A 25,968-nucleotide genomic window follows, 5' to 3' on the forward strand; every position below is an offset into this window, starting at 1 on the left:
GATTCCTGAGAGTAATTGCACTTAAAAGATATGTTATTCTCGAGGCTGGTGAGATATGACTACTGTCTGCCTGGATGTTACACCAAAATTCCATTCCTGGTAGCTCCTGCCCCCTTCCCTGCCACCACTTTCACCCCATCACCAGCCATTTCCTCACAGAAATCAACCAGCTTAGTCAGACCTTGATGTACCCTTGATAAATCCATGCTGACTGTTCCAAATCACCAGTCCATTGTGCCAAGTAATGGCTCCAATGTTAACTTGCTTTATAATCTTCCATAAACCTCTGCTCCTATTTTATTGATTCATTTTGGTTGTCACTTTTTGTGCAGGGCAATTTTTACTTTTCCATGAGTAAGTGAGGAATAACGTGATCAAGGGGGACTTCATTCATCATTGCAGAGAAAATCCATGGTGTGAGTTTATGATCACATCCATTATATTTAAGTCTGAATGAAAAAAAAACCAAAACAACCAACATTGCCATCACTATAGTTTTTCTAAAAGAGTTGTCCTCACAGTCAGAGCATCACTTAGCATTAAATACCTGCAAGAGATGGAAAATCACGGTCCTATAACACATGTGGGCCTCTTTTTTTCAGAGTTAGTGATCCTTCATGTTCTGTTGTGGCACAAAACATCAAGCACCCACTTCCAGCAGTTTTCTTATACTATCTTGGCCCCTGTTTACTGCTCTTTATTGCAGGCTACCACACTGTACTGCTACTCTGTGTTGCTGGCATTCCACCAAGGGCACAGACACACAAACACCCATGTCCTCATCCCTCTCCAAAGGCGTGTCACAAGCTCCACTCTTCAGCTCTGACAGTGGCAAGAAAAGTATTCCCTGTTGTTTTACAAAGTTTTCTGGTGGAACTTTGCATTCCCAAGGTTTCATTTTCAGGTTGTCTTCAGATGTGATTGTCTTAGTGATCTAAAAGATCATGTGATCTTTTAAGCCTAAACATCTGGAAAGGGATGGAGCTAAAATTACTCCTTTACTTCTGAGTAGTAGAACCAGTAGAAAAAGGTGTTACTTTCTTTTTCACATAAGGGAAACAGTATTTCTTTGTTTTCATCATTCTGAAAAGCGAATACAATCAGTTCCTCCCTATTTTTCATTAGTCCTGTATACACCATTAATTTGTAACTTTCTGGGATTAAAATGTCTTTTGTACTTTGCTGAGAAGAGTTTTTCTATCTTCTGACTGCTGCTGTCCAAACTGTCTATGGAAGCATTCACAATCAAAGCTGACTTGTTGAACCAAGAACTGTAGATTAAAATTACCAGAATGGGAAACTACTGGAGTCAAATTGAAGACTATGGCCTCACACCTAAAAAATAAAAAGATGTATCTCTATTTCCATTCATGACCCCCTTCCATATTACTCACCCTTGCAGGAAAAAAAAAAAAAAAAAAAAAAATAGAAAGGATTACATTAGTAAAAATCCCCTTGATAAGAACATTGAGTTATCAGAAATTTCTGATTCCTGTTTGGGTTGAAAGCAGTAGTTACAAAAGCCACAATAAGTCACCTTTAGCACAGGAGCTGGTTGCAGACTCCTCCAGGCAGAGGGTGGCAGCAGATCCCACCAGAAGAAGAGGCTGCCAAGGCACAATTTTCAGGGGGCAGCAGTAGCAGGGAGCTGCTGGCCAGGCAGAGGCCAACTGGAGTAGGCAGCTTTGATTAGAGCCCTTCTTGTTCTCAGGACACTAATCCCTAGATACAGAAAATCAATGTATTTTAAAATTTAACTCTTTGTTAACAAACTAAATAAAAGGGATAGTGTACAGCAAGTGTAAGCAAATATTCCTGTAGTTAAGATACTACAGGAATCCTGAGAGGGTGAAAATAGCCTTTTCCACAATAGAAAAGGATTCTTTGCTGCTCCTGTCCCAGAGTGTCTAGTTTCTGTTTGGTGCTGTAGAGATAATGAGAGAAAAGCATGCTGAGAGGCTGATCTGTTGTCTCCATTTTAGCTGGTGTCTGGGAATTAATCCTTCTACTGCTCAGTGGAGCATTTGCCTTTCAAAAGAACTTGATAATTTTGTCATTGATTTGCATCATGCATCTATCTGGGGAAAAGTAGACCATGGTGTGCTGTTTTAATGGTATTTTTTTTTTATTTTTTTTTTCCTACTTAAAATACAAGGGGTAGATATTAGTGCTGGTTGTATAGCTACTCTTTGGATTGTCTTAAGCAGCAGCTTGGGTTGGAGTTGTTATTAAAGACACAGAAGTGATGTGTAAGTCCCTGGCAGGTGAGAGTGCTTAGACCTTTTTAGTAGCCAATCCAAATGTGAGCTGCATCACAGAACAGCAGAAACAAAAAACCATGCTGACTTCAGGTGAAATCCCAGGGCTTATCCCATCACCTTCACATGGTCTGAGATTAATTGAGATAACAGGACTGAAAAATCTAATATGGCCCAGGTAATTGAATACCTGGTATTATATACAAAACCACTTCAATAAACTGTTCATCTGTCTTGTTCCACTAGAGCAGAACTTTTACAAGAATGGGTGACTCTTGTTTTTTTTCCTGACAGAAAAATCTATCAGCTCTCAGAAACAGCCCAAAGACTCTTGTTCTAGTTAAGAAAAAAATAAAAATAAATAATTATTTCTATTGTAGTTTTATTCTGCTTGATTTCCAGACACTGGAAAACAGTCTGTCTGCACAGTTAAGCAAACAGATTTTTGCTGACTGTATAATGTTATCACAGGTTGGTTTTTACTTAAACAAGTTTGTGTTTTTCCACAACTTATTTTAGAAGTGCCAACATCACAGGATCGACAAGAGGGTTTTGTTTGTCTACAACAACCTTTCAAACTTACCATGCTCAACAGCCATGAGGGAGAGCCTGGGCACCATCCAGCTGTGAGAATGTGCTCCATGTGCTCTCCACTAAATCCTTTCCTTATTTACTCTCTTCAAAATTCAATGAACTGTATTAATCTGGGATGAGCTGTTGGTTAACTAACCTCCTGATATTAGCCACATGTTGCTTAAGTAAGGTCCTTTTAATGAGCTCTTTAAATCACCATTAAAGGGCCCCACATTTAAATTGCCCCTCATCATTTTTTACAGCAATTATGGACTTTTTGTCTTCTAGAGGTTGATTAGCACTGGATGAAGAACTGCCTGTGATGCTCCAGGGCACAAAAAAAGATGACCAGACTGGGTCAGATCTAAGATCCCTGTAGGCAACAGCCTTTGGGCTAGATTATTAATAATTGTTAATAATGTTTATCTATGTGCAAATGCTTTTAAAATAGCCCTGTAACCTAGCCTTGCAAGTCTATGCACTTCATTGCTTCTAGAAGCAAAATTTAGTAACTTTTCTTTCAATGTTATGCAGAATTAAGCTGCATGTTGGTTTCATCATCAGTCAAACCAGCCAAAGTGGTGCTGTCACTGTTTTCTCTCAGGTTATACCAATTGTGCTGTTATTTCAAAATATTGCAATATTCATACATCACTCTTACTCATTATTTTGAGCATTTCAAGGAGGCAATTTATAATTATTCAGCCTGTTTATTCTTTTTGAGATAGCCACACCCCTTGCTCTCTGCTTTTCAGTAATTCCCTCAGATGCTGGGATGGCTTAACCCTATAGCTATATTTATTTTGTATATCTATATAATATGCTAATATTATATAGATATTATATCTATCTAATCTATATCTATAATACATATGATATTATATGATATAACATATACAATATATATAATATACTATATAATATAATATTGCACATATTAATATATTAATATGTTAATATATATTTAATAATACATATTAATAGATAATATATAATGAATAAATAATATCATTATTATAATATTATATTATTTATTAGTTAATATAATGTAATATAATATAATATAATAATATCATTTATATATATATATAATATATAATTATAAAAATTATATATATATAATATATGATCACTCTTCTGATCTTGCCTTTTTGCCTCCTTTATTTGTTAGAAGTTCTTAAAATTCCCTCCTGACATGATTAAAAATGATGTGCCTATAACTAAGACATAGGATTTCATTTGAGAGCTGCACTTTTTACTGGGAGGTGGGAGAGGAAATGTGCCTTTGGCTCAGGTTCCCCAGGCCTGGATACCCCAGCCTCATCCTGCATGTGACAAGTGGGGACCTTGCTATGATGTCCCACCTTTTACATGGCACACAGCCCATGGGACCTTCTTAACAAGGATGTGAGTCCCACTCTGGCCTCTGAGGCTGATAGCAAAGGCTGGGAAATCACCTCAGCTAATTCTTTTAACAATCTCACCTTTGAAAATGAAAGGCATTTGCTCCTTTGTAGTCTCTTGGTTATAGTTTGGCATCTCTAAAAAGAGAGGAAAAGACCCAGATTTGTTGACCTTTGTGAGACAGCACCTGTTGCAGATATCGTTTAAGATGCAGAATTCTGGTAGGAAGATGCTGACAGACCCAAATACCCTGGTTCTGAGATAATTTTTTCAAGTATTATAACAAGTCCAGAATATGTATCTGTAGTCAGACACTCATCCATGCATCCATGGTACTGCTTAAAGTACTAAAATAAAGTAGCAAACTCGAAAATAGTTCAGAGTGGGAATGGTTTATATCTGCTTGCTGACTTACAGGATTACTATTGCTGAAGGATGGGAGGAGAAAAATGGACTTTTTCGAAACATAATGCAAATAAGAGTTATGGAAATAAATGATTTTCCTCATATTCCTAGGTGTAAAGAAAATGGGTTATGGAAGGAAAGCCTGCATTTTAAAGAATTATTCACTAAGTTCAGGCTTAATATATAACCACAGGAGATAACCCATGAAGCTGATGTTTTCTGTCTTTGTTTCTTTTTGAACTGTTTATTTCTCTTAATTTCTTTAGTTGTCTGTGGTGATTTAACCCCAGCCAACAATAAAACACCGTGTAGCTATATCCATCACCCTCCCCTCACAGAGGGATGGGGAGGAGAACTGAAAAAAAAAAAAAAGGTAAACCCTTCGGGTTAAGAACAGTTTAATAATTAGAATAAAATATAATAATACTAATACCAATACTAATACTAATACTAATACTAATACTAATACTAATACTAATACTAATTTCAGTGAAAAGGCAGATTAAAAAAATAAAGATAGAAACAAAACCCAAGAAAGACAACTTTTTGATGCATGATATGGTTGCTGACTGATATCCAGTCTGTTCCTTAACAATCACTGTTTCCTCTTGGCCAATTCCCTCCAGATTATATACTGGAAATGGCATTCCAGGGTAGGGAATATCTCTTTTGGCTAGTTTGGGTCAGCTGTCCTGACCATGCTCCCTCCCAGCTTCTTGTGCAGGTTCTCACTGGCAGAGTATGGGAAGCTGGAAAACCCTTGACTTGGGGTAAACACAATTCAGCAACAACTAAAACATCAGTGTGTTACTGGCATCATTCTCCTACTGAATCCAAAACACAACATTCTTCCAGATACTGAGAGGAAAATTTTCTCTCTCCCAGGTGCAATCAGTGAATTTTCCTGGCCCTCTTGCTGGCAGGCATGTGCAGAACTACTACTGTGACAGCTTCATAATTGTTGAGTAGCAGTGTCCTTGGCAGGACTGATTCACAAAGTAGGAATCACCCCCATTGCTTTGACACACATACAACATCAAGCACTGAGTGAAATGCAGATATCTCTCATTTTTTATCCCAGTGTGCACTTAAGTTGTGTTTCTCCTTTCTCTCGTGGGATCTGACAGCTCATTTCTATAGAAGTGCCCTCCTCAGGGGACTATGGAAAGCTCCAAGCATTGTTCTCACTCCTGGATGCTGGTGCAGTTTGACATTTTCTTTGCTATTTTTATGATGATGGAAAATGAATGAGACCTGAGACGGGAATGCCAATCTTTGTGATTCACCCCAAACACAATTCTTGACTTAGTCCCATATTCATAAAACTTCAGATTATTTTAATTATCTTTGTTTAGTTCAAAATATCCACTTCACAAGGCCCAGTGAAAACCACAGCTGTCCAGGACCTCACTGCCCATAGCCTCTGACACTCACCTGGGAGGACAAAGATCTGGGACAGGAGACTGGGTCTCCAATATTCCAGGCCACTGACCAAACACTCACCCATGCAGCAAATTGGGGTGACATTGGTTCTTCCTCTGACAAATGCATTTTCCCCAATAATGGGTTTAAAACCTTACCTTCTGCAGATATTTGGTGCTTAAGCACCATCCTCCTTGATGTTGCTATTGAGTGGATTTGTCAGGTCCCTAATGCCACAGGACAAACATTGATCTTTGGTAAAATCCAGTGATTTTAATGCAGTGATTTTAATTTTAAAATGCACTCTTATGCATGTGCCCCTTGTCATGCACCCCACAGGGGAGGCAGCAGGGTACCTACAGTCACTGCTGGGACACAAATGATGTGATATGGGTTTGTTTTGCCAATAATGTGGTGAAGGATGAATCCTTTCATCAGAAATTCCAGTCTCTTTAAAGGATATTTAAAGGTGCTGCTATTATCTTTTCCAGTCCAAGCTTCCTTGAGACTTTTTCATATTAAACACTCTCCTTTGCACTCCCCACCCCAAATATAATTAATGCCATATATTGACAAAGCCCAAAAATGTCTTCATTTCAGCTGGAAATTACAATAAATAAAAGGAAAAGCCCCAAGTCACCTGGTCTTTTAATTAATTTTAATTAATTTTATTTTTCCCAAGCTGTCTTGTCATAGCTTTTTAAAATATAAATCATATGTATCTTGTATTATTTTGTTATTACATCATAAAGTGCATGGAATTATTTAGTACACTGAGTACTAGAAAGTAGCAAGAAACTGCTGGAAACCTAAAAAAGCTCTACTTTCATTCCAGTTTCCTTTGGATGGTACTCTCGTGGTCCTTTTGACTGTAAGGACAACTTCCATTGTTGACTGTTGCGCTCTAACAAAGCTACTGGAAAACAGATTCCTAACCACAACACTTGGCATCCTAAGTGTTCTGGATCGAATTCTCGTGGTGTCCGGAGCCTGTGGCTGATTTGTCCTTCCAGAAGACACCTTCCTCCTTCCCTGTGCCTCGCTGTTTGCAAGGACGGGCTGTGTGCTGGAGATCTCTTCACCTTCCAGGTTGCCCGGTCAGGTTTTGTGCCCCGGCTCGTCTTGGCTGGTCCCATGGCAGAGGGAGCTGCCTGGCAGCCTCTCCTCTACCCCTCACACCCAGGAGGAAACCCAGGGGCAGCAGCGGTTCTTGCAGCTTCGTGAGGAGGGAGGGAGCTGAGGGGCAGCTGCAAAAACGGTGTCTGGGTTTGTCTGCACCTCCCCAGCCACAGGAAATCCCCTCACTCTGCAGGAAAATTGGTGAGCAGTGTTTTTAGACCCGTTCACGTGCTGAAAATTGACGGTCTTTGCTTTCGGGGTTTACAGTGGAAATTGCAAGAAGGTGAACATTTTCAGGGTGGCTGCTAAGATACTGCTTCTCTGATGATGGATTTTTGCCTGGAACACCACCCACTGGGTGAAATCACAGTGGAGATATCAGTTTTCCTAAAGTCTGGTCTCCTTTTCTGGCCAGTAAATTGACTGGATTAACCGGTCACTGTTGACAAAATTATCTTTTCTGCTCTTTGTCCCACAGGTGCCTCTCTCCCCGTTGGCTGAGAGGGTCTCATCTTGTGGAGAAAACCTTTTTCGGAGAACCCAAAGGACAGCAACACTGAAGAAAATGGACACGGTGCCCAAGACCAAAGTCAGCCCCAGGTACACATACCTGAGGGAGAAATCATTGATCAGAGCCTGTGTCAAAGGCAGTGCACGACTAGAAGGCATCAAGGACACATTCATACTTTCATCAGGTGAGGCTGGGTGAGGACACTTCAGTCAAGGGGATGGCCCTGGAGAGAGGAGTTTGTCAGCTTGCCCAGGTCAGGTATAGAGCGATGTGTGGTCATGAAAGCATCTCAGGCAATGACTGACCTCCACCCCAATGTGGTTCAATAAGAATAGCATGAATATTTTTATATTTTAGGGCAGTTACTCTATTTTTTGGTCATCTTATAAACAGAACCAGCGATACCAAGACCACTTGATGGCATTTTTGCTTTACAGCCATAATGACAGCAACAGCAGCACCAATAACATCATAATGTTTTATTAGCAAAAACAGTCCCAGCTGAGATTTTCCTCTTTCCTTCAAGTTTTCAAAGCAAGATGTACCCTCCTCTCATGTTTTTTTTCCTTGTGGTGGGAGAAGGGACAACCAGTTCTCCCATTTTCCTCTTACCACTGTTACTCCATTCTTCATTTCTGGTGAATCCTTTCACAAATGCAGTTCAGACAATTACTGTCCTCTAGCAATAAATTGATAAAGACAACTCTTCACACAAGCTTCTAGATAAGCCAAGCACATTTTGTGGCACCTTTACCTTTCATTTTTTGATCCAGCTCCAACATGGAGAAAAGTGAGGTTTAATAACTTGTTTACACATGTACATACACTATGACAGCAGAGATATTGAAAGCTGAGGGAAGCTTTACCATAAAATTGAAGATTCAACACAACTTTTTTTTTTTTTTTAAGTGTCAATTATTTTCAGCTGATACTGGAACAAGATGATCTGCCCCTCCTCCCCCCAAAAAAAGAGATTGAATCAAAAGTGAAATGTGAGTATTATTGTTAATATTGTTAGTCAGAGTCTTTCATTCGGTTTCAAATCCTTCACTCAAATTTTGTAACAGAAATTCTTCTACCAGTGCCAGGTGTAGACGTACTTTAAGAACAAAAGTTAAAGAATGGAGAAGAGCTGTTACCTGAGTGCACTGGAGTCATAGAGTCTGCACGCTCCTCTTCCCCCACATCTTTTGCTTCCCCATTTCAGGCAAGTGGTATCTATGGCTACTCCGAAATACACTGGGGCTGGAATCCCGGCTGGGTGTATTTAACAAATAGAGGTAAAGAAATTTACTTTCCAGGGTGATCAGTTCTGATCTAGAGGCCCATTCATGCAGAACATTAAATAGTATATTCTAACAGCAGTGACACTTCCACACTGTTTGCTGGTTCGAGAAGACGTGCCTTGTGCTGCCCAGGCACACACCACCCTTTCCTCCCTGTGGGAAGCCAGGAAAACATGACAAAACATCAAAAAGCCTGTGGAAGTCTGTGGAAGGGGTGCTGGCAATGGTTTTGTTTCCTCACCCTGCGGGACTTCTCTGGGCAAAAAAAATAGGAAATACTTCTTTCTTGTGAGCAATGGGGTCTGTTCAGCTTGGGTGTAGGGGTGTGTTGGGTGAGGGATGAGAAGGGACAGAGACAGTGGGGCTGGGAGCCTGCTGTGGGGCTGCAGGAATCCTCCAACTATCCTCAGATCCTACTGTGCCAGGGGCAAACCTACTGCAGCTCTTGGGGGTGATGGAAAGGAAAAGCCTTTTTCCATGTGCTGCCGGGGACATCCTGGGCTCTGTGTCACCTGGGGAGCCACCCATGGTTGCTGGAGGAGAAAGTAAGCCTGGAGACAAAATTCTGGCCTGCAAAGGTGTAAGGAAGAACACCTTTCACAGCTTATTTTGATGTAATTTCATCCAGTTATCCAACTCTGCTCATGTGACTTGCTTCTTGCTGATTTGTTTTTCATGAAGACCTAGAGGATTTTAGAATTTCCAGTTCATTGGAGTCTCCTGTTACCCTTGATTTCAGGTGACTCTACCACAAGGCTGCAGTGAACCCTGCCCCCAGGCACACCCTTAGTCAGATTAATTCCCTTAGAAAATAGTGAATATATGTCTGAAAAGCAATCACAAATTCTCAGCCATAGCTGTTGTATAGTTGCTGAGCAAGGAGACAAGATATAATTTTGATGTGAGCTTCATAGTCCACAGGATCACATCTCTATATATATTGGCCTTGTGTAGTTTAATTATATCTAAGACATAATTATGTGATTTATGAAGTACAAAGTAATTTCCTTTTTCAAACCTTTTTTTTTTTTAAATCATATGGTATTTATTTTGCAGATAGACATTGCTCTTTCCAACAACCAAAGCTTAATTCTAAGATAAATGATTATTGAGGAGTATATTAAAACTGACTTAGGAGCACAAATGGACTTACCAAGTACTCTTATTGCCAGGGTATAGATACCAAGTGCAAGTGATTTCAAGTGGGGTTTAATGCATCTAAAAATAATAATAATAAAAGGGTTGTTAACTAGAAATAAAGCATCAGGTGTATATAATTAGTACACAAATAGAAAGCAAGAGAAAGCAATGTGACCTTCTCATCCTTAATGTCATGTACTTTGACCAAATTGCAGAAATATGTAAAAGAGGTGATAAAAGCAGAATGACACCTAGGAATTCTGAACATCTATATTCAACATCACATTTTAAGATGGTTGTGGATTTTCAGATGATATCAGCACTTAGGTGTTACTAACACAGGACAAGAAAATTGATAGTGAAATCAGGCATCCATTGGATGGTTTCATTCAGTTAGACACTCCCTGAAATTCAGGATCAAGGCTGGTACAAGGTATTTAGGCACTCAATTTTCATTGCACTCTATCTAGGATCAGGATCACATCTCCTGTAAAGGTACATCCTCCAAGCCATCCTCTGACAGAGCAGACCATTTGCATTTGCACTCTTCTAAGATTGCAGGGTGAGTCCAACACGCACATGCAACTCTTCTGGCTCCAGATGAGCCCTGCTCCAGACTTAGATCATCATCCTGGGTCCTTGAGGGAGGGAGAGGCAGGAGAGCAGCTGCCTTTCCCAGCCCTGCTATCAGCAGGATGTGTATGGAGCCTCTCAGACTTGTAGGAATCACCTGCTCCCCCACCAGCAGCTCAAAATGTGCTGTTTCTCCCAGCACATACCAGACTGACTACTGCAATACCTAATCCAGCACAATCTGGCTATATGTTTGATTTTGGCAGGTGAGTAGTGCCATGATTAAACAAGGACATTTTTGGTATGTGGGGTAACATTGATATTGATACGGTAATTAATGAAACTTTTGTCACATTCTATTCAATATTAGTCAGAAAAAATAAAATGGGCTGAAATTCAATTTGTCACTATGGATGAACACAGCACTCTGGAGGTACAGTTTGTGTGGTCTGAACTAGGTGGGCTCAGCTCCTGCAAAAATTAATGTAATTGGAAATATGTTAAAAAAAAATAAAAAATAAAGACATTTGAGAACTAACTATTGTTCCCCACTGGGGTAGTTTTCAGCACTGTGTTCTCTTATGCCCTGGTCATGGATTATCATCACACAATCTGTCGATTGTGGCTTATACAAGCACTTCCATCTATGAGAGCATGACTAAAATGATTTTAAGTTGGAAGAACAGAATGTTGCTCTCCTACTACTACAAGCACTCCTCAGCCAAGAGTCCTCCTAAGCAAATCTGAGGGCATAGAAAGCAAAAAGTAGAAAATAAAACAAATAAATGGATATTTGATGTGGTTTCATAGGATTTATAAACTGCAAAAAATATCCTCTTTCACATGAAAAAAAAATTGTTTTATTCTTTGTATTGTCTTTGAACGGAAACAGGAGTCCTTTGTGATCCTGAGTGATAGCCAGACCTCTTAGGGAGATCTTAGACTTCCTTTTTGCTGCCTACTCACCTGCTATAAATAGCTGGTGCTTGAACAACAGCTATCTGAACTGCAGGGCTTTTTTCTCAAAAACTGCAGGGCTTTCCCAAGTTCCTTGGCTACTGTAATTAGACTAATACCACCAAAATGACATTTCAGCAAATGACTTGGTCACCAGCTGCAAGCTGAATGACTTCAGTGTGCAAACCATCACAGTAAATGTCCCTAAATCTTATAAACTTTTAGGGATTTAGCTGTATTTGTCCTCCATGGCAGGTGCAGTGATATCCACTCATCTGAAAACAGCTTGCTTAAGTGCTGGAACCTTAACAGAGGTGACTGAATACTGAATAATTTTTGAAAGAGATCATTGGGAAAAAATATATAATGAAGTTCTGCAACTTGACTTTGGGACTATTTGTGTTCAAAGAAAATTTATTTTCCTTCTGGTAACAGAAGCTCACTTTGAATTCTGCCAGATTTTTGGAGAAAGTCTCTCAGTGATGAATTTCAAAAAAGACAAAAGTAAGTGTGAGCTTAAAGTGGAATTGTGCCCACAGGTCATTTACAGTGCAGGAAAAAAAAAATAAATTATTGAACTTACTGAAACATGTTTTATTTAGCTGCAGATCAGAGGTGGATACCTTCAATCCAGCAGGAGAACAAATGACTTCTCAGTTTCAGTTAAATGTCTCTCAAACTAAAATTATTTTCTGCAGCAATAAAAGCATTGGAGCAGAACCAATAAAACTGTTTTGCTGATTTCATATAACAAAGTGGTTTAATATTGTAATTGAAAACCTTTCTAAGCTTTTCTAACTGAATTGATTAAGCAGTAAGGGTCTTACTGCTTAATTGATTTACTTAGAAATCCAAGAGCAAGTTCTTAGGGCTGAGAAGGGCAGGTAACTCCATGTGATTTAAGTTTGTACATGTTCAGTTATGAACATCTCCCAAACACTTAATTTTTTATGCAGTAGAGACAAGAAGAAAGCAGGAGGTAGAGTATGGCTACCACAATTTTGAGGCCAAATTTTGTGGTACCAGATCTGTACATTTTCCACCATATGTTTTATGGATAGAAGGAAGACATCATGTAGAGGGAAAGGAGAACTTTATCCCTGCATAGCTCTATGCCTGTATTTATCCAGCATGTCAGAAGCAGCCACAGAGAGCAATCTGGCATAAATCCTGAAGGCTTTGCTGCAAGCTCTCCACTCATGAATCATCCTCATCTTGGCGCATGGACACTTCAGCTGTGCAGAGGCTTCAGTAAAAATGGTCTAAAACTGATTATAGTATGATTGTTCTTGGAGTGAGCCCTTGGGGAGAGAGAGATGCTGTGTGGTTTTCCAGCACTCAGTGGTGTATGAAGAAAGCTGTGCAGCTTGTGTACACCTCACTGGCAGTGTTTGTGCAGGGCAGCAGAGAAGGATCCTCACCTCAGCCTTTTCTGAAAGTCTCTGTGTGAATATTTATTCTGGTTCAAGGACTGTGATGTTCAGCCAGTTCTAACACTGGCCTTGTCCATGTGGCACAAAGATACCAGCAATGAGACAGGGCCCGGTCCAGAAAATTTAGATCAAAAACAAAGAGAATTTGGGAGCAAGAAAACACAGTTAAAATACTAAAGATTAGTTAGACTGGGTTTACTGTTGTTTTGTTTGAGAAGTAGAATGTGCCCATCTGGAAATAATTTGGAAAAAGGAACTGAGAAAGAAAGGTTTCCAAAACAGAGCAGAGCAGGACTTGGAGTCCAAAAATTGCAAGTAGCTGACAAAAACCCAGATTAAGCACTTGTAGTATTAAATGCCTTTTGCACTTGCTAAAATTAGCTTCAAAGCTTACAGTGATGGACAAATAGTTCCAGCAGTTAAGTATCCATTGGGACAAGCATTCAATAAATCTCTGATTATCACAATAGGAAAAAGAAATATCTTGCTGAAATGATCATTAAAACGAGGAGAATACTCTGGGAGAGAACAATTATATGGAATATGCCACCTAGCTGCAAAACATTTCCCAATACTAGGAATACCAGGAGGGGAGGGATCACCAGTCACGTGTCAAAACACTTTGAAAACATTTAGCAAAGCTAGCAGAAACGATTTCTTACCTTAGAAGCAGTATGTATCCGGGTGTGCCACCTACTGACAAAGTGTATGAAGTGATAACTGATATTACTAGAAAATACAGAAACATTTTGGGACACTCATTTCCTTTTTGACATGGTCCCACCACAGCTGAGGAGCTTTGTGAAGATTCAAAGGTTCCCACGCAGCTGCAGTTAAAAAATACCTGGAAGAGAGCAGGCAAAAGTGTATGATAACCTAAATGGTGGAGAAGTGGATGTTTAGAAATTACACAACAAGCTTTTCTGGATGGCTGAAAATTTAAGTCCAAAGCGGGAAATGTTTTGCAAAAGGAAAAGGCTTATTCAATGAAGGAGAAAATCATAAAGTGTCTACCATTGATGGATCTAGTTATTAGGTTTTTTCCAAAAGTCTTGGCGGCCAACAGCTAAAAAAAAAGCCTCCAGCATTCTCTGCTTGTGATTCCTGCCGGCAACAGGAAGGGAGAAGATTTTAAACGTTGGTGGCAGATTGCTAAAAAAACCCTGAGGAGTTCAGGGCTGAAGAGGATGTGTCCTGCTCAGTTTAATTCCACTTACTCTGACAGATCTGGCTGTATCAGGAAAACCTGTCACATTTCCTACGGAAATGGAAGATGGCCTTACGGTGTTTTTCCCGCTGCCGTTGGATGCCTGGCAGCCGGCGAGGCAGGCGGAAACGTAGGTAACTCCATTCTCCCCACAGATGGGGTCCCAGTCGTCCTTGGAGCATGAGCAGCCTGAGTTGCACTCTGAAAACAGGGCTTGATCGTAATCAGTCATTGGTTTACTTCTGTGGGAAAAGAGAATTGCAAAGGTGTTGCCCAGGAGATGTGGAGGAAATCACGATCACCTCCTGGTTATGCTCTCTGCCAGGCACACCTGGACACACCTTCTCTCTGTAGCCCATTAAAGTTTGTCTCTTCACATCCACACAGCAGTGTAAATCCTTATTTCTCTGTAATCCAAAGGTTTTCACACTATCACACCACCTACTGTGAAATACTATTTACTTTATTAAGAAGGACAACTAAGAATTTATATTCATGCATGTTCTCAGATTTTTATGGTTTCAATTTTGTAGTTTTAACACAGCTAGGCAAGTGGCAAAGAAGGGATTGAGTTACCCATGGGAAATGGTCTCTGTAGAAGTTAGCAAGGAACTTATCAGAATGTGATTCATCCAAACTGAGTGATACCTTGCACAACAGCTCTCTGCCAAATTCAGTCACCAGACACCAGTGGAGCAGCTACCAGAGCTGCTGTGAGTCAGTGCTGGAAACTCCTCCCAAAAAGTTAGTTTTACAGAGTAATTGCATGGGCAAAATGTTAGCCTCAGGTGTACCATCCTCATGGTTAACATCATCAATCCTTAAGTTTTGAGTTCAAAGGCTATTAAATGCCATTCATTGTTCAGTGGCACACAAAGGCAAGAAACAATTAATTGAATCTCTTCCCCCCTACTGAGCTACTTGCATTTCCAGGAATTACTGGGCTCAAAGGATGGGTCCCATGGCAATAATAATTAAAAAGTAGTCAGAAAAGTAATCTGCACTTGTGACATAAACCCCTCTGTTGTATGCCTTAACCATGAGAAGGTCATGACACAACGCCCGCTGGAATGGAATGGTTTCCACTGATTTGAATCAAATTTCTGGGGAGCATATTCAGGTCAGTCACTCTCTTTTCAACAATATAGTGAAATAAAATGAGGAAGGAGTTTGGTTTGCAGTAGCCCTTCCCAGTCCTTCCCAGCATACCCGTGGTATGACACAGTCAGCCCGGCCACGTCCGAGTTCTCACAGCCCATCGCAAACAACGAGAGGAGCAAAAGGTAACCAAAGAAAGATGATCCCAAGGAAAGTTTTGCAGCCCCTAAAACACCGATTCCGAATTTTTTCATGATCAGTCCTCCAGAGAATATGCCAAAGGCCACAGCAGGAATGTTAATTAGACCTGAAATCAAACAGAAAAATCTGTAATAATGAAAACTCTGGCTCAATGGACTAACCTTGTCAGCCACAAAAACAGCTGCAGCAAGCAGATGAAGGAACAAAACATAAAAGATCTTCAGTCAGGGCATTTCCTTGGAGTGTTACAAAGGTGCTGGGACTGCTTTGAAAAACTTACTCCCAAAGACATAATTCTTTGCTGGTTCTTTGACAGAAAGGTTATGGATGAAGTTTAGACAATGCTCTTCCAATTTCTTAAGCTAGGTGGGGTTTTTTTTCCCACAATTAGTTTGTCAGTGGAGTCATCTGCTGATTCCTAGAGGACAAATTTAGTTTTATCTAATGTTATGAAAGCCGGAGCAAGACCTGCTTTTTTATTGTTTTTAGTGCTTCAAATTGCTCTGACAATTTTGATATCTATCAGAGATTGTGAAACTGTTTTTTAAAGAAGAAGAAGAAAGAGTAAAAGAGGCTGTGAAAGAAGATAAAGACTGAGTTTGAGTCAGCCCTCAGGTTTCTTAGGAGGGGTGGATCTGGAGAGAAAGGAAAGAAAGAAAAGGAAGAAAAATCAGCTTATTGCAGGCAGGGATAGCCACTCATCAGGATCCTTCCCTAACCAAACCATCACACACTCTGTTGGATATAGTCCCTATGCTCAGAGAAATCAAATGGTTCTTAATCCTCACTCAGTTTGCACATACCTCAAAGCTTAGCTCAAAATCTTTAAATACAATGAGAAGTACTATACTGAATGTAGGGATTGTTTTCTGGACTTTCTTTGGCCATCAACTATACTTGAAGATTTCTCCTTGCTTTGAGGAGTTTCGTGCCAGGAAATTCCAGCTTCTATCTTTAATGGAATTAACATAGCACAATGGATCATTACAGCTTTTCTGCATATATATACCTCTGTTGCTGTGCAACTAATGCTGCTCTGAAAAACAAGGCAGTTCCCTCTGTGTTGGGTAGATGTAAACCTCTTTGCTGCTTAATGCTGTTGAAGCCCTGGACTTCTGGAGCTGAACCCCAAATACAGGTTCAGCAACTGGGCAGTGAAGCCCACCCTCCTGAAGTCAGCTACACAAATTTTGATCTCTGTACCCAAAGGCTGAAGCAGCTTCTCTCCCTTGTGTTGTATGGAACAGCCTGGGGTCTGACTTGAATTCCTTTTATTTAACACCAAACTCTTCAGAGTCACCTATAGCACTCACTGAACTGATCTTCATTTTGTTGAAATAAATGGGAAGCAGATCTGTCTGATGATGAATTTATGTAAATTGTTTTAAAATTATTTCCCAGTTATTTTCTTCTGTTGTACATATATTGCTTTTCAAATTTATAGTTACACGGGAATTAAGATATCCAATCATGTAACTTTTACAGTAACTCTTGTACAGATAAACTCAGAGTTAATTAGTTCTGAAGCAGAAATGAAATAACTTACCTTCTTTGAGCTATTACTTAAAATCAGACAAGGAAGGAGAAGAAATGAACATACCCTAAAAACCATACAATTTTTCCTATATGTATATGCCACTCCTAAAATGTCCATTGTAAAGATAATCAAGAAGCAGATGTAGCATTACCTATAACAAAGTTAGTTTTTGAAGATGTCTGCCCATACTGTTGTTCAATATACTTTGGCTTATATGTCACCATGCCAATTAAAGAATTGAACTGAATGATACTTGCACACAAATACAGAATGTAAACTGGATTCCCAAAGAGGTTCTTCAGTGATGGCAAGAATTCTGCAAGACAAAACAGCAGAAATAACAAAACAGCAGGCCAGAGAGAGAATAACTGCTGTGAGTAATGCTTTGTAACCTGTGTGCACTTTCCAAAAAACCAAAAACTGCAAAACATTTCAGAGGGAACCTGTGAAGTTCCATGATGCTCCTAACAACTCCCCCATTTCTGGGTGGAGGAACAGTGGAGCAAAATACTAAGCATCAATTTCCCAGAAGAAATATCTTGTTTTAAATACCTTCTTTCCATCAGAAACTAGGAATGATGTGGTTTCTATGTGTTCTCAACAGCTGCAGCACTGTTTATCTTAATTTGGGGCAAAGAATGCTCAGCACAGCTTACAGTAAGCACAGACCTATTGAGGTACAGATTCAAGTTCTGAGGGAGAATGCTTTTGGAAAAGCATGGCCAAGGAAATGCAATTGTGCAAACCAGTTCCTGTCTAAATCCAGAGAGCCTCCTCTAATTCTGTAGCTGGTTTGTGCCTGTCTATATTCTGATCAGATATTGGATATGTTTTCCTAATGCTTCAACTTACAGGAAAAAAAAAAAAATAGCAAAAACCAAGGGTTGGTTTTCTTTTGAGCACCACTTCTGCAAGAGTCACTACATTTGAATAAAACTTTTACAGAGCTTCATGATATGTGCTGGGTCACTACTGTAATTCTAGAAATCTCAGCCAAAGACATTCTCATGCAATAACAAGTCCAGAGAACATTGAAGAGACCCTTTTGTGTGTCCTATTGAGTTGCAGAGTGAAACCTGAGGGAAAAAACATAATTCTGAGACCATTAAAATAGGGACTCAGAAAGCATAATACTTTTAAATCTTTGAGAGGAAATCTCAACAATCAGGAAGAAAACTCAAGTGATTTGCCTCTTGCCATCTCTGCCAGCTTCGCTTGTTGCCAATAGGATGTGTGTTGGTCCTTGCTCTCCTCAATGAACTTTGAGTGCTCAGAAGAGGTGCTGGAGTCCTTCCTGCTCTCAGGTTTTGGGAGGTGCTTGGGCAGGAACCAGAAGGGGATGCCGGCCAGGACGCTGATGACCCCAGCTATCAAGTACCCCAGCCACCACGCTCCCACCCACTGCACGTCCTTGGGACTTATTGTGACTCTGTCTGGAGAAAGTGGAAAAGAGGAAACAAATAAATACGTTTTGAGAATGTTTGCTGCTACTAAGGAATGTGGTTTTGCAGGGACTTTCCATCCCCACCCCGCCAGGTTTAGCTGTGCTCTGTGTCACTAAGGGTGTTTTACAGGAGCAGCTGTGGGGACACACTGAGGACTTGCTGATTGCTGGGGCACAGCAGCAGCCTGGCCCTGACACTGCTGTGCCACTTGCACATCCCCAGAGATGCTGCAAGGACCAGCACGTGGGGCAGGACACTTGCTTTCTCCCAGTCAGGCTGTTCTGCACAAAAGCCCCAGGGAAAAAAAAATTGTTTTCCTCCTGGTTTTATTTCTTCCTGATTTCTCAGAAGGAGGGCAATCAGGAGACTTGGAACCCCCTGCTAAACCACTTTTCTAGGCAGCAACAACCTATTAAAAAAGCATATTATTAAAAGTACTACTATTAAAAAAGCACAGGCAGCATCCTGAGCCTCAGTCCTGCTTCCTCCTGGCTCCCATTGTCTCCCCAGAGCCTCCTTACCAGAGCATCTCTTGGAGGCACCTGCTGCAGATCTGCTGGGGCTGAGGAAGAGTCATTCCTCCTTCTTCCTCTACACCCACCCTTCTTGCCAGCCTGTTCTGCATGGAACCACTACACTGCTGTCATCCTTTTCATTTCATAAAGTGCCTACTCTACCCCTGCTAGCCCCTCATGCCTAGAAGATAACCAGAGAGCTCTTGGCCTAAAATAGGCTTTTTGGAGCCTGTCTGGATTTTTAAACTGAGTGTTCTGACTTACCCAGGTCTACAAAGCCAATGTCAACGTAAAGTTTGGCACAGAGGGATCCCAGGAGAAAGCCAAATATTGGCCCTACAATCGCAGCTGTCTGTACACAGCCTGGAATAAAAAACAGGGCCTGTTACACTCCTGAGCTGAAAAGGGCACTGGTTCTTCTGCATCTAACAGCAGATGTGATGGGCAGCAAGAGATGCAGCTACACAAATTGAAATATTTTCAAGAAGAGAAATAGTCATCAGTAAAATTTACCCCACCAGGATAACACTTTTTATTGTTCTCCAATTAAAGAGTTAAATTCAGCCTGAAGGAAATAAAGTCAGGAAACTGAACTGCCTAAACTTAATAGCAGCACCAATCTACAATTGCTAGAAATGCTTTAGGTGATAGGATTAAAGTAACTGGAAAGCAAATGCCAATTTTTATATTTAACTGATGACTTTGAGGTAGGCCCTGAATAGGCTGAGAAATCACTTTGCTTTGGTTCCCACTATTAATATGTTTCAATACACCCTCAGCCAAAATTTCTGAATACTTTGAACTTGAACTGGAAAGACTGAATCTTTTACAGGGAGAATCTGAATTTTTTTTTTGCCTTTTGCCTGGCTGGAAACTTGTCAAGAGCAGATGCTGATGAGATAGGACTTTCTGGTAATATTTCAGGTAAATGGGCAGTGATCAGACAATGAACACAAGAAAACGTAAGTCCAAACTTTCTAAAGTTTTGGTACTATTGTTTATAATCCTACATGAATCTGGAGGGAATGTTTTGAGTGCCTACTGAAATTCTATTTTAAGTGCTTAAAAGAGTGCCTGTTTTTATCACTTTCCAGAGAACTGAATGTGCACAGAGGCTCAGCAGTCCACATCCAGAAGAATTAGAAAGATTAGGGTAACAGCAGGAACCCAAGGTCAAATTCTTTTACCAAATTAAGATAATGGAACTGTGCTGGTATAATTAAATGGGAACTTGGTCTCTTGAGTGTACATGACTGTTAAATAAACTTTAATATTGGAAATTATGCAAACAAAACAATCAGGGCAAGTTAATTCATTCATTCCGTTATTGAGAATGACTCAGTTTCCTCTGGGGAAGAATCCATTAGGAAGAAGAAATAATATTTATTTTACCAATATATAAGGCAGCATTCTCTTCAACAGCATAATCATCAATGTATGCAATTCCCAGGGGCTGGATGGGAGTTTCACCTATTCCACGCAGAAGATTTCCGAGTAAAACGTAGATCCACATGTAGGAGCCTGCTTCCTTTTCACACCCTGTGTAGATAAAAAGAGACAACAACTATGTGTTTATAGTAACAGTTTGACACTGAAAGCTCAGGGCTTCTAAAATACTTCTGTTGTGGGAGAAACAGTTGGAAAACTGTGAAATGGCTTGAAGTAGACAATTTTTTGCCATGAGCTGCCTCAAGGATACTACAATTTTCTTCACAATTTGCTGCCACATCCCTTTTTAGAAAACTCTTTCACTTCCTTCTAACCAAAACTGGGATTTCCTGACAGAGAGATTTGGGAAACATTAATCAAAGTGAGCACTACCAGCCCTGAGATTTAACAGAGATCATTCTCACCTGCATTTATTTTTGCTTGAGGTTTCTCCAAGGCTGAGAGTGGAGTTTGGTTTTTATCCTGCAGACATGGAGAGAGGCTAACAGTGGAATTGATGGTGGAAGGGAATCTTTCATACCGGTATCTGTTCAGAAAACAAAATTGTATTTATTCATAAGTACTGATAAGAAAAAGCAATCAGATCTGTAGCTACCAAATAGGCCTATAGTACTTAAATGCAAATTTCTTCTGCATCCATATGAATCCATCTGGATCCATTGCCAGTGGTAGTTTACAGGGGATAAACAGAGCTCTATTTACACTGCAGCTGTACATGAAAATGGTCCCATTGGTTCTTTCTGAGTCAGTGATTCATTTCAGTTTAGCAGGTACTTTGCTCTACCATGATCCATGAATTTGGACTAAGAGATTATCAGACACTGGTGTATCCTCTGGCTTGTGATTGGTACTCAGATTGTCTTCCTGAGTGTCATCATCACTTCTTTAAAGACATTTTAACAATTTCTAAACGACATCAAAATGTGACCAATCAAGATTAGAGACTAATAAAAAAATTAGTTGATTACAACTGAAAATAGTGTACATGTAAAATTATTTGTTCTACAGTAATAAATATCTTCACAAAAAAAAAATAAATTAAATGAAGTAACTGCATCCCCATGTGCCTATTTCTATCTTCATAATCGATGCCTAAATGTTTTAGTGAGCTGCCATTCAGTGTGCACAGCCCAGCTGGAAAACACTGATCACTTTGCACTTACCGTCCCATGAAGAACTGGGGCATTGCGATTAGGAATGTTCCAGCTGACATAATTAAGCAGCCTGCTCCAATTATTCTTGGCCTATGAAGCTTTGCTCCAAAGTAGCTCACTAGAATTATGATCAGGAGGTTCCCTTTGAGAGTACAAGAGGAAAACGGAGTTTTACTGCTTGTTGATAAAAGATCCCCTAAAATAATAGTTCCTAGTATTTACTATAGGCACTGATTTCAGGGAGGCAGGGCTGATGGGGTTGGTCTTTCTCCTTCTTTCCAGGCATCCTACAGGAGCCCAATGCCTTCTGTGATAGGAAAACCATAAACCATTGGATAAACAGATGGAAAAGAGGAGAAAGACTGTGCCAGCTGAAGAGAGTAAATAACCAGAAAATCAGAAAAAAGAGTAATCAAACAGTTTTATACACTTAAATTAATATTTCATTCCTATGAGTACCACAGACCACTGAACACCCATGAGATAAACTCAGTATTCTGAAATTGTAAGAGACAATGACATGCTGGAAACCTTAGTGTGAGAGTTAAGGAGAGGGACCAGACAAGAAATGTAAATTCCAGTAGTTAGAGGTTTGTCCTCCTGCTGCTTAATAAAATCACAAAGGACAAACACTTGTAGGGGCAGTGGATTTCTGCCTGCAGAAACCTGTGCAGGCAAATTCTCCTTCAACACTCAAAATGTCTATTAGTATGAGTTAGCCATATGTTTAGCTCATCAAATTACATTTTTGTAATGTCTATGCTGAATTGCTTGTATTAGCAATCTTATCCTGTTGAACATAATCATACTGATGGTCCAACTTATCTTTACTAGTTGAATCTTTCTTAGTTTTATGGTTCAGGGAGATTCATACAATCATTCTTCACAACAAATTGCATTACTCTTTTTTTTTCTGAAAATAAAAATGGGTTTCTACAGCACATACCAATTTCAAAACTTCCATCAATAACACCAACCAAAGAGGAAGGGATGTCAAATCTTCTTTCTATTTGTGTGATAGTGCTTTTTAGATAACTTCCTGACAGTGCTTTAGCAAAATAAACAAAAGACAATGCAACAAGAAATATCTGTGGAAAAAAAAAATCATAGTGATTAAAATCAGGCAGTCTGATTACAGAAGATATATAAATTATTTTTAAACAAGTTCTGCATTCCTACCTCCTTTTTGCCAAATAGCCAAACCAATTATTTCTCCTTCTTATTAAATGCTAGACTGCAGATTGGTTCATCTCTTATGAGCATTATTGATAAAATATTATAATATAAATATAAATATAATATAATATATATATAAATATAATATATATATATAAAATATATAATTGACTCTCAACCATTGCTAATTTCAGGTAGAAGCCAAAGCTACTGCTCTGTTGAAAGATAGAAACTTGTGATTTTTGCAGGAGGGAGTGTCTTACACAGTAACCATATGGGGAAATGCTAAGTGTGCCTTGGTGGGGAGGTGAGTTTATTAACAATTTGAAATGTTACAAGCTCTGTGAGATAAACAATGACCTGCCAGGCAATTCTCTTCTAGGCTCAACCTTCTCCTACAAGATCCCTTCCAATCTCTAATACATGCATCTTCCTCAGAGTGCACCTTGCATTTTCTGGGGACAGCCCTGTCCCATCCTTCTGTTTTACAGAGATGGTTTTCTCGCAGTTATCACTATATCTGTTTTGGCATATTCTTCTCTATCAGGAGTGGGCTTTGGAAATTAAACTCCATTTCCCATCACAGTTCTTTGGTATATACTTCAAAGGTGCAGACTGAGCCCCTCTACCACAAAATTCAACTGGAAGATGAGGGTTTGTCTGAAATGCATGTAGTAGGAGCACAGGGTCCTTAGAGTATACTCTTTGTTCCTGCAGTTCTACTGCCTAAATTTGCCCTCACTGAATGCAGCCCAGTTGAGTTTCTGTGCTCCACAGATGCTCACACACAGTGCAATTGGTCATGGAAAGCACAGCATTGCTTTCTACCTTCAGATAGAGCTGGTGACTCAATATGAATATGAATACAAATGCTTTCTGTAAAACCCAGTCCCAGAAATTAGGAGACATGTTAAGGTTTTATTTGAATAGAAATCTAGAACCTTGTGCTGCTTCTTCATCCTCTCTGACAATTGCATTCCCAGTAAGCAGGTGCCCTGAGCAATGCACTCACCTCCTGTGCAGATCTCCTTACAACATCTCATTTGACAAGGCACAGAGGTAATCACTTCATTGCTGGATGCAAATTCTTGTGTTAAGGTTCAAATATATCTGTGTCACAGACTTTATCCAGAGCTAGTTATCCCTCCTTCAGAAACAGTTGTGGGTAAATAAACATATAAAACACCTTTCTGGTGCTTTTTTCCTACAGCAGCAGCTCTCAAAGAACTCTCTAGTACAAATATTGTTACAATATTTTACATTTTCTCTATATTTATGCCCTTGGATTTTAAACAGCAATGTGACAGCACTTTTTTTTTTTTTTTTTTACAGGATAATTGTATAGGTAAGCTACAACTTAAAATGTTTCTGAATGTCCTTGTCACAAATTCTTTTACTGTGTTTGCAACTATCCCAGGTGTGCAGTGGTGGAAAGACATTCCTGGTTTAGGTCTGGGGCAGGAAGGTACACATAATTTCACATTCTTCTCTGGTTTGTCAGTGCTTGTAAATAGATATTTCACCACATCTTTCTGATTAATAAAGACAATTTTAAGACATAGGAGGGTTAATAATGAAGGTTGATAATTGGTAAAAATAACCTGTTGTATCTGCTTATTATTTTCTAGGCACATTAGGCAAAACCTGAAGCAGATTTCTTCATGACTTAGAGATACCTTTAATAATTTCATTCTTACTCAGCAATCAGAACTAAAAAGGGTTAGTTCACCAAAAAAAGGAGAGGTTTTCTAAGTTCTTACAGGAACACATTAGTTATATTGGTTTGGGTTCCCAGAAGACACAGCTTCTTTAAAGAGAAAGAAACTGCACTGAAATATTACTGCTTTTCTGTTTCTGGAGTTAATAAGCTGATTCCTGACTGGCTAATCTGGACTGAAGTTTTATTCATTGAGGGATTGGATTATCATTATAGCTAATGGAGAAGCAATGATAGAATTATATTATGGTGCAACATTTATTTAATACAACTCATCTTCTATTTCAAAACAAAACCATTTAAAATTTATAGACTTCAGGGAAAGTATGTATGGGGCTGGATTAATATCTGAATGTAGATGTGTGTTTGTGAGGGGCAAAACCAACAGAAATAAAGACTGTGTGTGGTGAAAAGAACGGGGCAAGGCTGAAGACTCATTTTCTGTGTAACTTAGATCATCTCACCATTGTATGATGATTTTGAGACCTCATAAAGAGGGTCAGCATTTTGGAAATCAGGTAGAGGCAGCAGGCAGAGCTTTGTGCTGCCTGCTGTGTCCCCATGTCCCAAACAGGGAACAATGCTCCTCCGAGGTGTAGGTAGGCACAGCTACATTGTGAGGCTCAAAGAAGGAACCTCCCATCGTGTCCAGGAGAAACTTCTTGTGGGTGAGAGAAATGTAGATAAAGCAGAAATACTTCCAGTTTCATTTCAAAGTCACCTCATGCAGAGTTCTCTTGATTGAGGAACATTACAATGATGATTTATTAATACAGCACTCGAAACACACGGACTGTAATACAATATTACTTTGGGGGAGCCCAGGAGACCACCATGGCTTCTACTTTAGGAAAGCAATCTGTACTGATAGCTGCCTGTGGAATCTCTCTGCCACTGCTCTGCTACCAGCTTCAGGTGGAGCAATAAAGAAGATAGAGGGACTTTTTAGGATGGGTCCTGAAGTTCTTATGAGAGCCTCAGCCAACAAATGATATTTGATGACTGCCAAACGTTAAGCAAATACATATCTGAAGAAGATTTTCTTGTGCCTTAGAAATACCTCGAATAATTTTATACTGACTCAGCATGACATAATCAGAACATATAAAGGGATCATTCATAAAGAAACAAAAAAAATAAAAAAAACAAACCAAAAGAAAAAAACCCAAACACACAAACAAAAACCCCCCCAAAAAAGAAAAAAAAAGAGAAATTTTCTAAGTCCCTACAGGAATATTCAAAGACTCGTACTCTACCTTTATACCTCCACAACACGACTGTTTTTCCTTGGATGTGGATGATTCGGATTTGAATGAAGACCGGTCCACAGGCAAGATTGTGTTGTTTGAGAAAAAGTGAGTATTTTCTTTTGATGAAATCTCCATGAT

General features: G+C 39.6%; 1 protein-coding gene across 4 annotated transcripts in view; it reads right to left on the reverse strand.

Annotated features, from left to right (window-relative positions):
* LOC107204204 (solute carrier organic anion transporter family member 1C1-like) overlaps positions 1-25,968 on the reverse strand; it is a 41,515-nt gene extending 15,547 nt beyond the window's left edge. Inside the window, exons 1-14 of one of the 4 annotated variants that reach the window (XM_033514735.1) lie at positions 25,837-25,968; positions 22,634-22,775; positions 21,697-21,829; positions 20,938-21,059; positions 20,477-20,623; positions 19,349-19,447; positions 18,315-18,557; positions 17,276-17,440; positions 15,498-15,693; positions 14,365-14,530; positions 13,744-13,925; positions 10,132-10,196; positions 8,832-8,949; positions 6,778-7,791 (exon numbers count right to left, since the gene is read on the reverse strand). In XM_033514735.1, coding sequence (XP_033370626.1) covers positions 7,569-7,791; positions 8,832-8,949; positions 10,132-10,196; positions 13,744-13,925; positions 14,365-14,530; positions 15,498-15,693; positions 17,276-17,440; positions 18,315-18,557; positions 19,349-19,447; positions 20,477-20,623; positions 20,938-21,059; positions 21,697-21,829; positions 22,634-22,775; positions 25,837-25,965 — 2,130 coding nt within the window. In that variant the 5' untranslated portion in view covers positions 25,966-25,968 and the 3' untranslated portion in view covers positions 6,778-7,568. Of the gene's footprint in view, positions 1-1,537; positions 1,676-6,777; positions 7,792-8,831; positions 9,068-10,131; positions 10,197-13,743; positions 13,926-14,364; positions 14,531-15,497; positions 15,694-17,275; positions 17,441-18,314; positions 18,558-19,348; positions 19,448-20,476; positions 20,624-20,937; positions 21,060-21,696; positions 21,830-22,633; positions 22,776-25,836 lie in introns of those variants that run through there. The other 3 variants (XM_033514736.1, XM_033514734.1, XM_033514732.1) reach the window with 3 other exon arrangements.

This window comes from Parus major, chromosome 1A, assembly GCF_001522545.3.
Source record: "Parus major isolate Abel chromosome 1A, Parus_major1.1, whole genome shotgun sequence".
Taxonomy (NCBI): Eukaryota; Metazoa; Chordata; class Aves; order Passeriformes; family Paridae; genus Parus; species Parus major.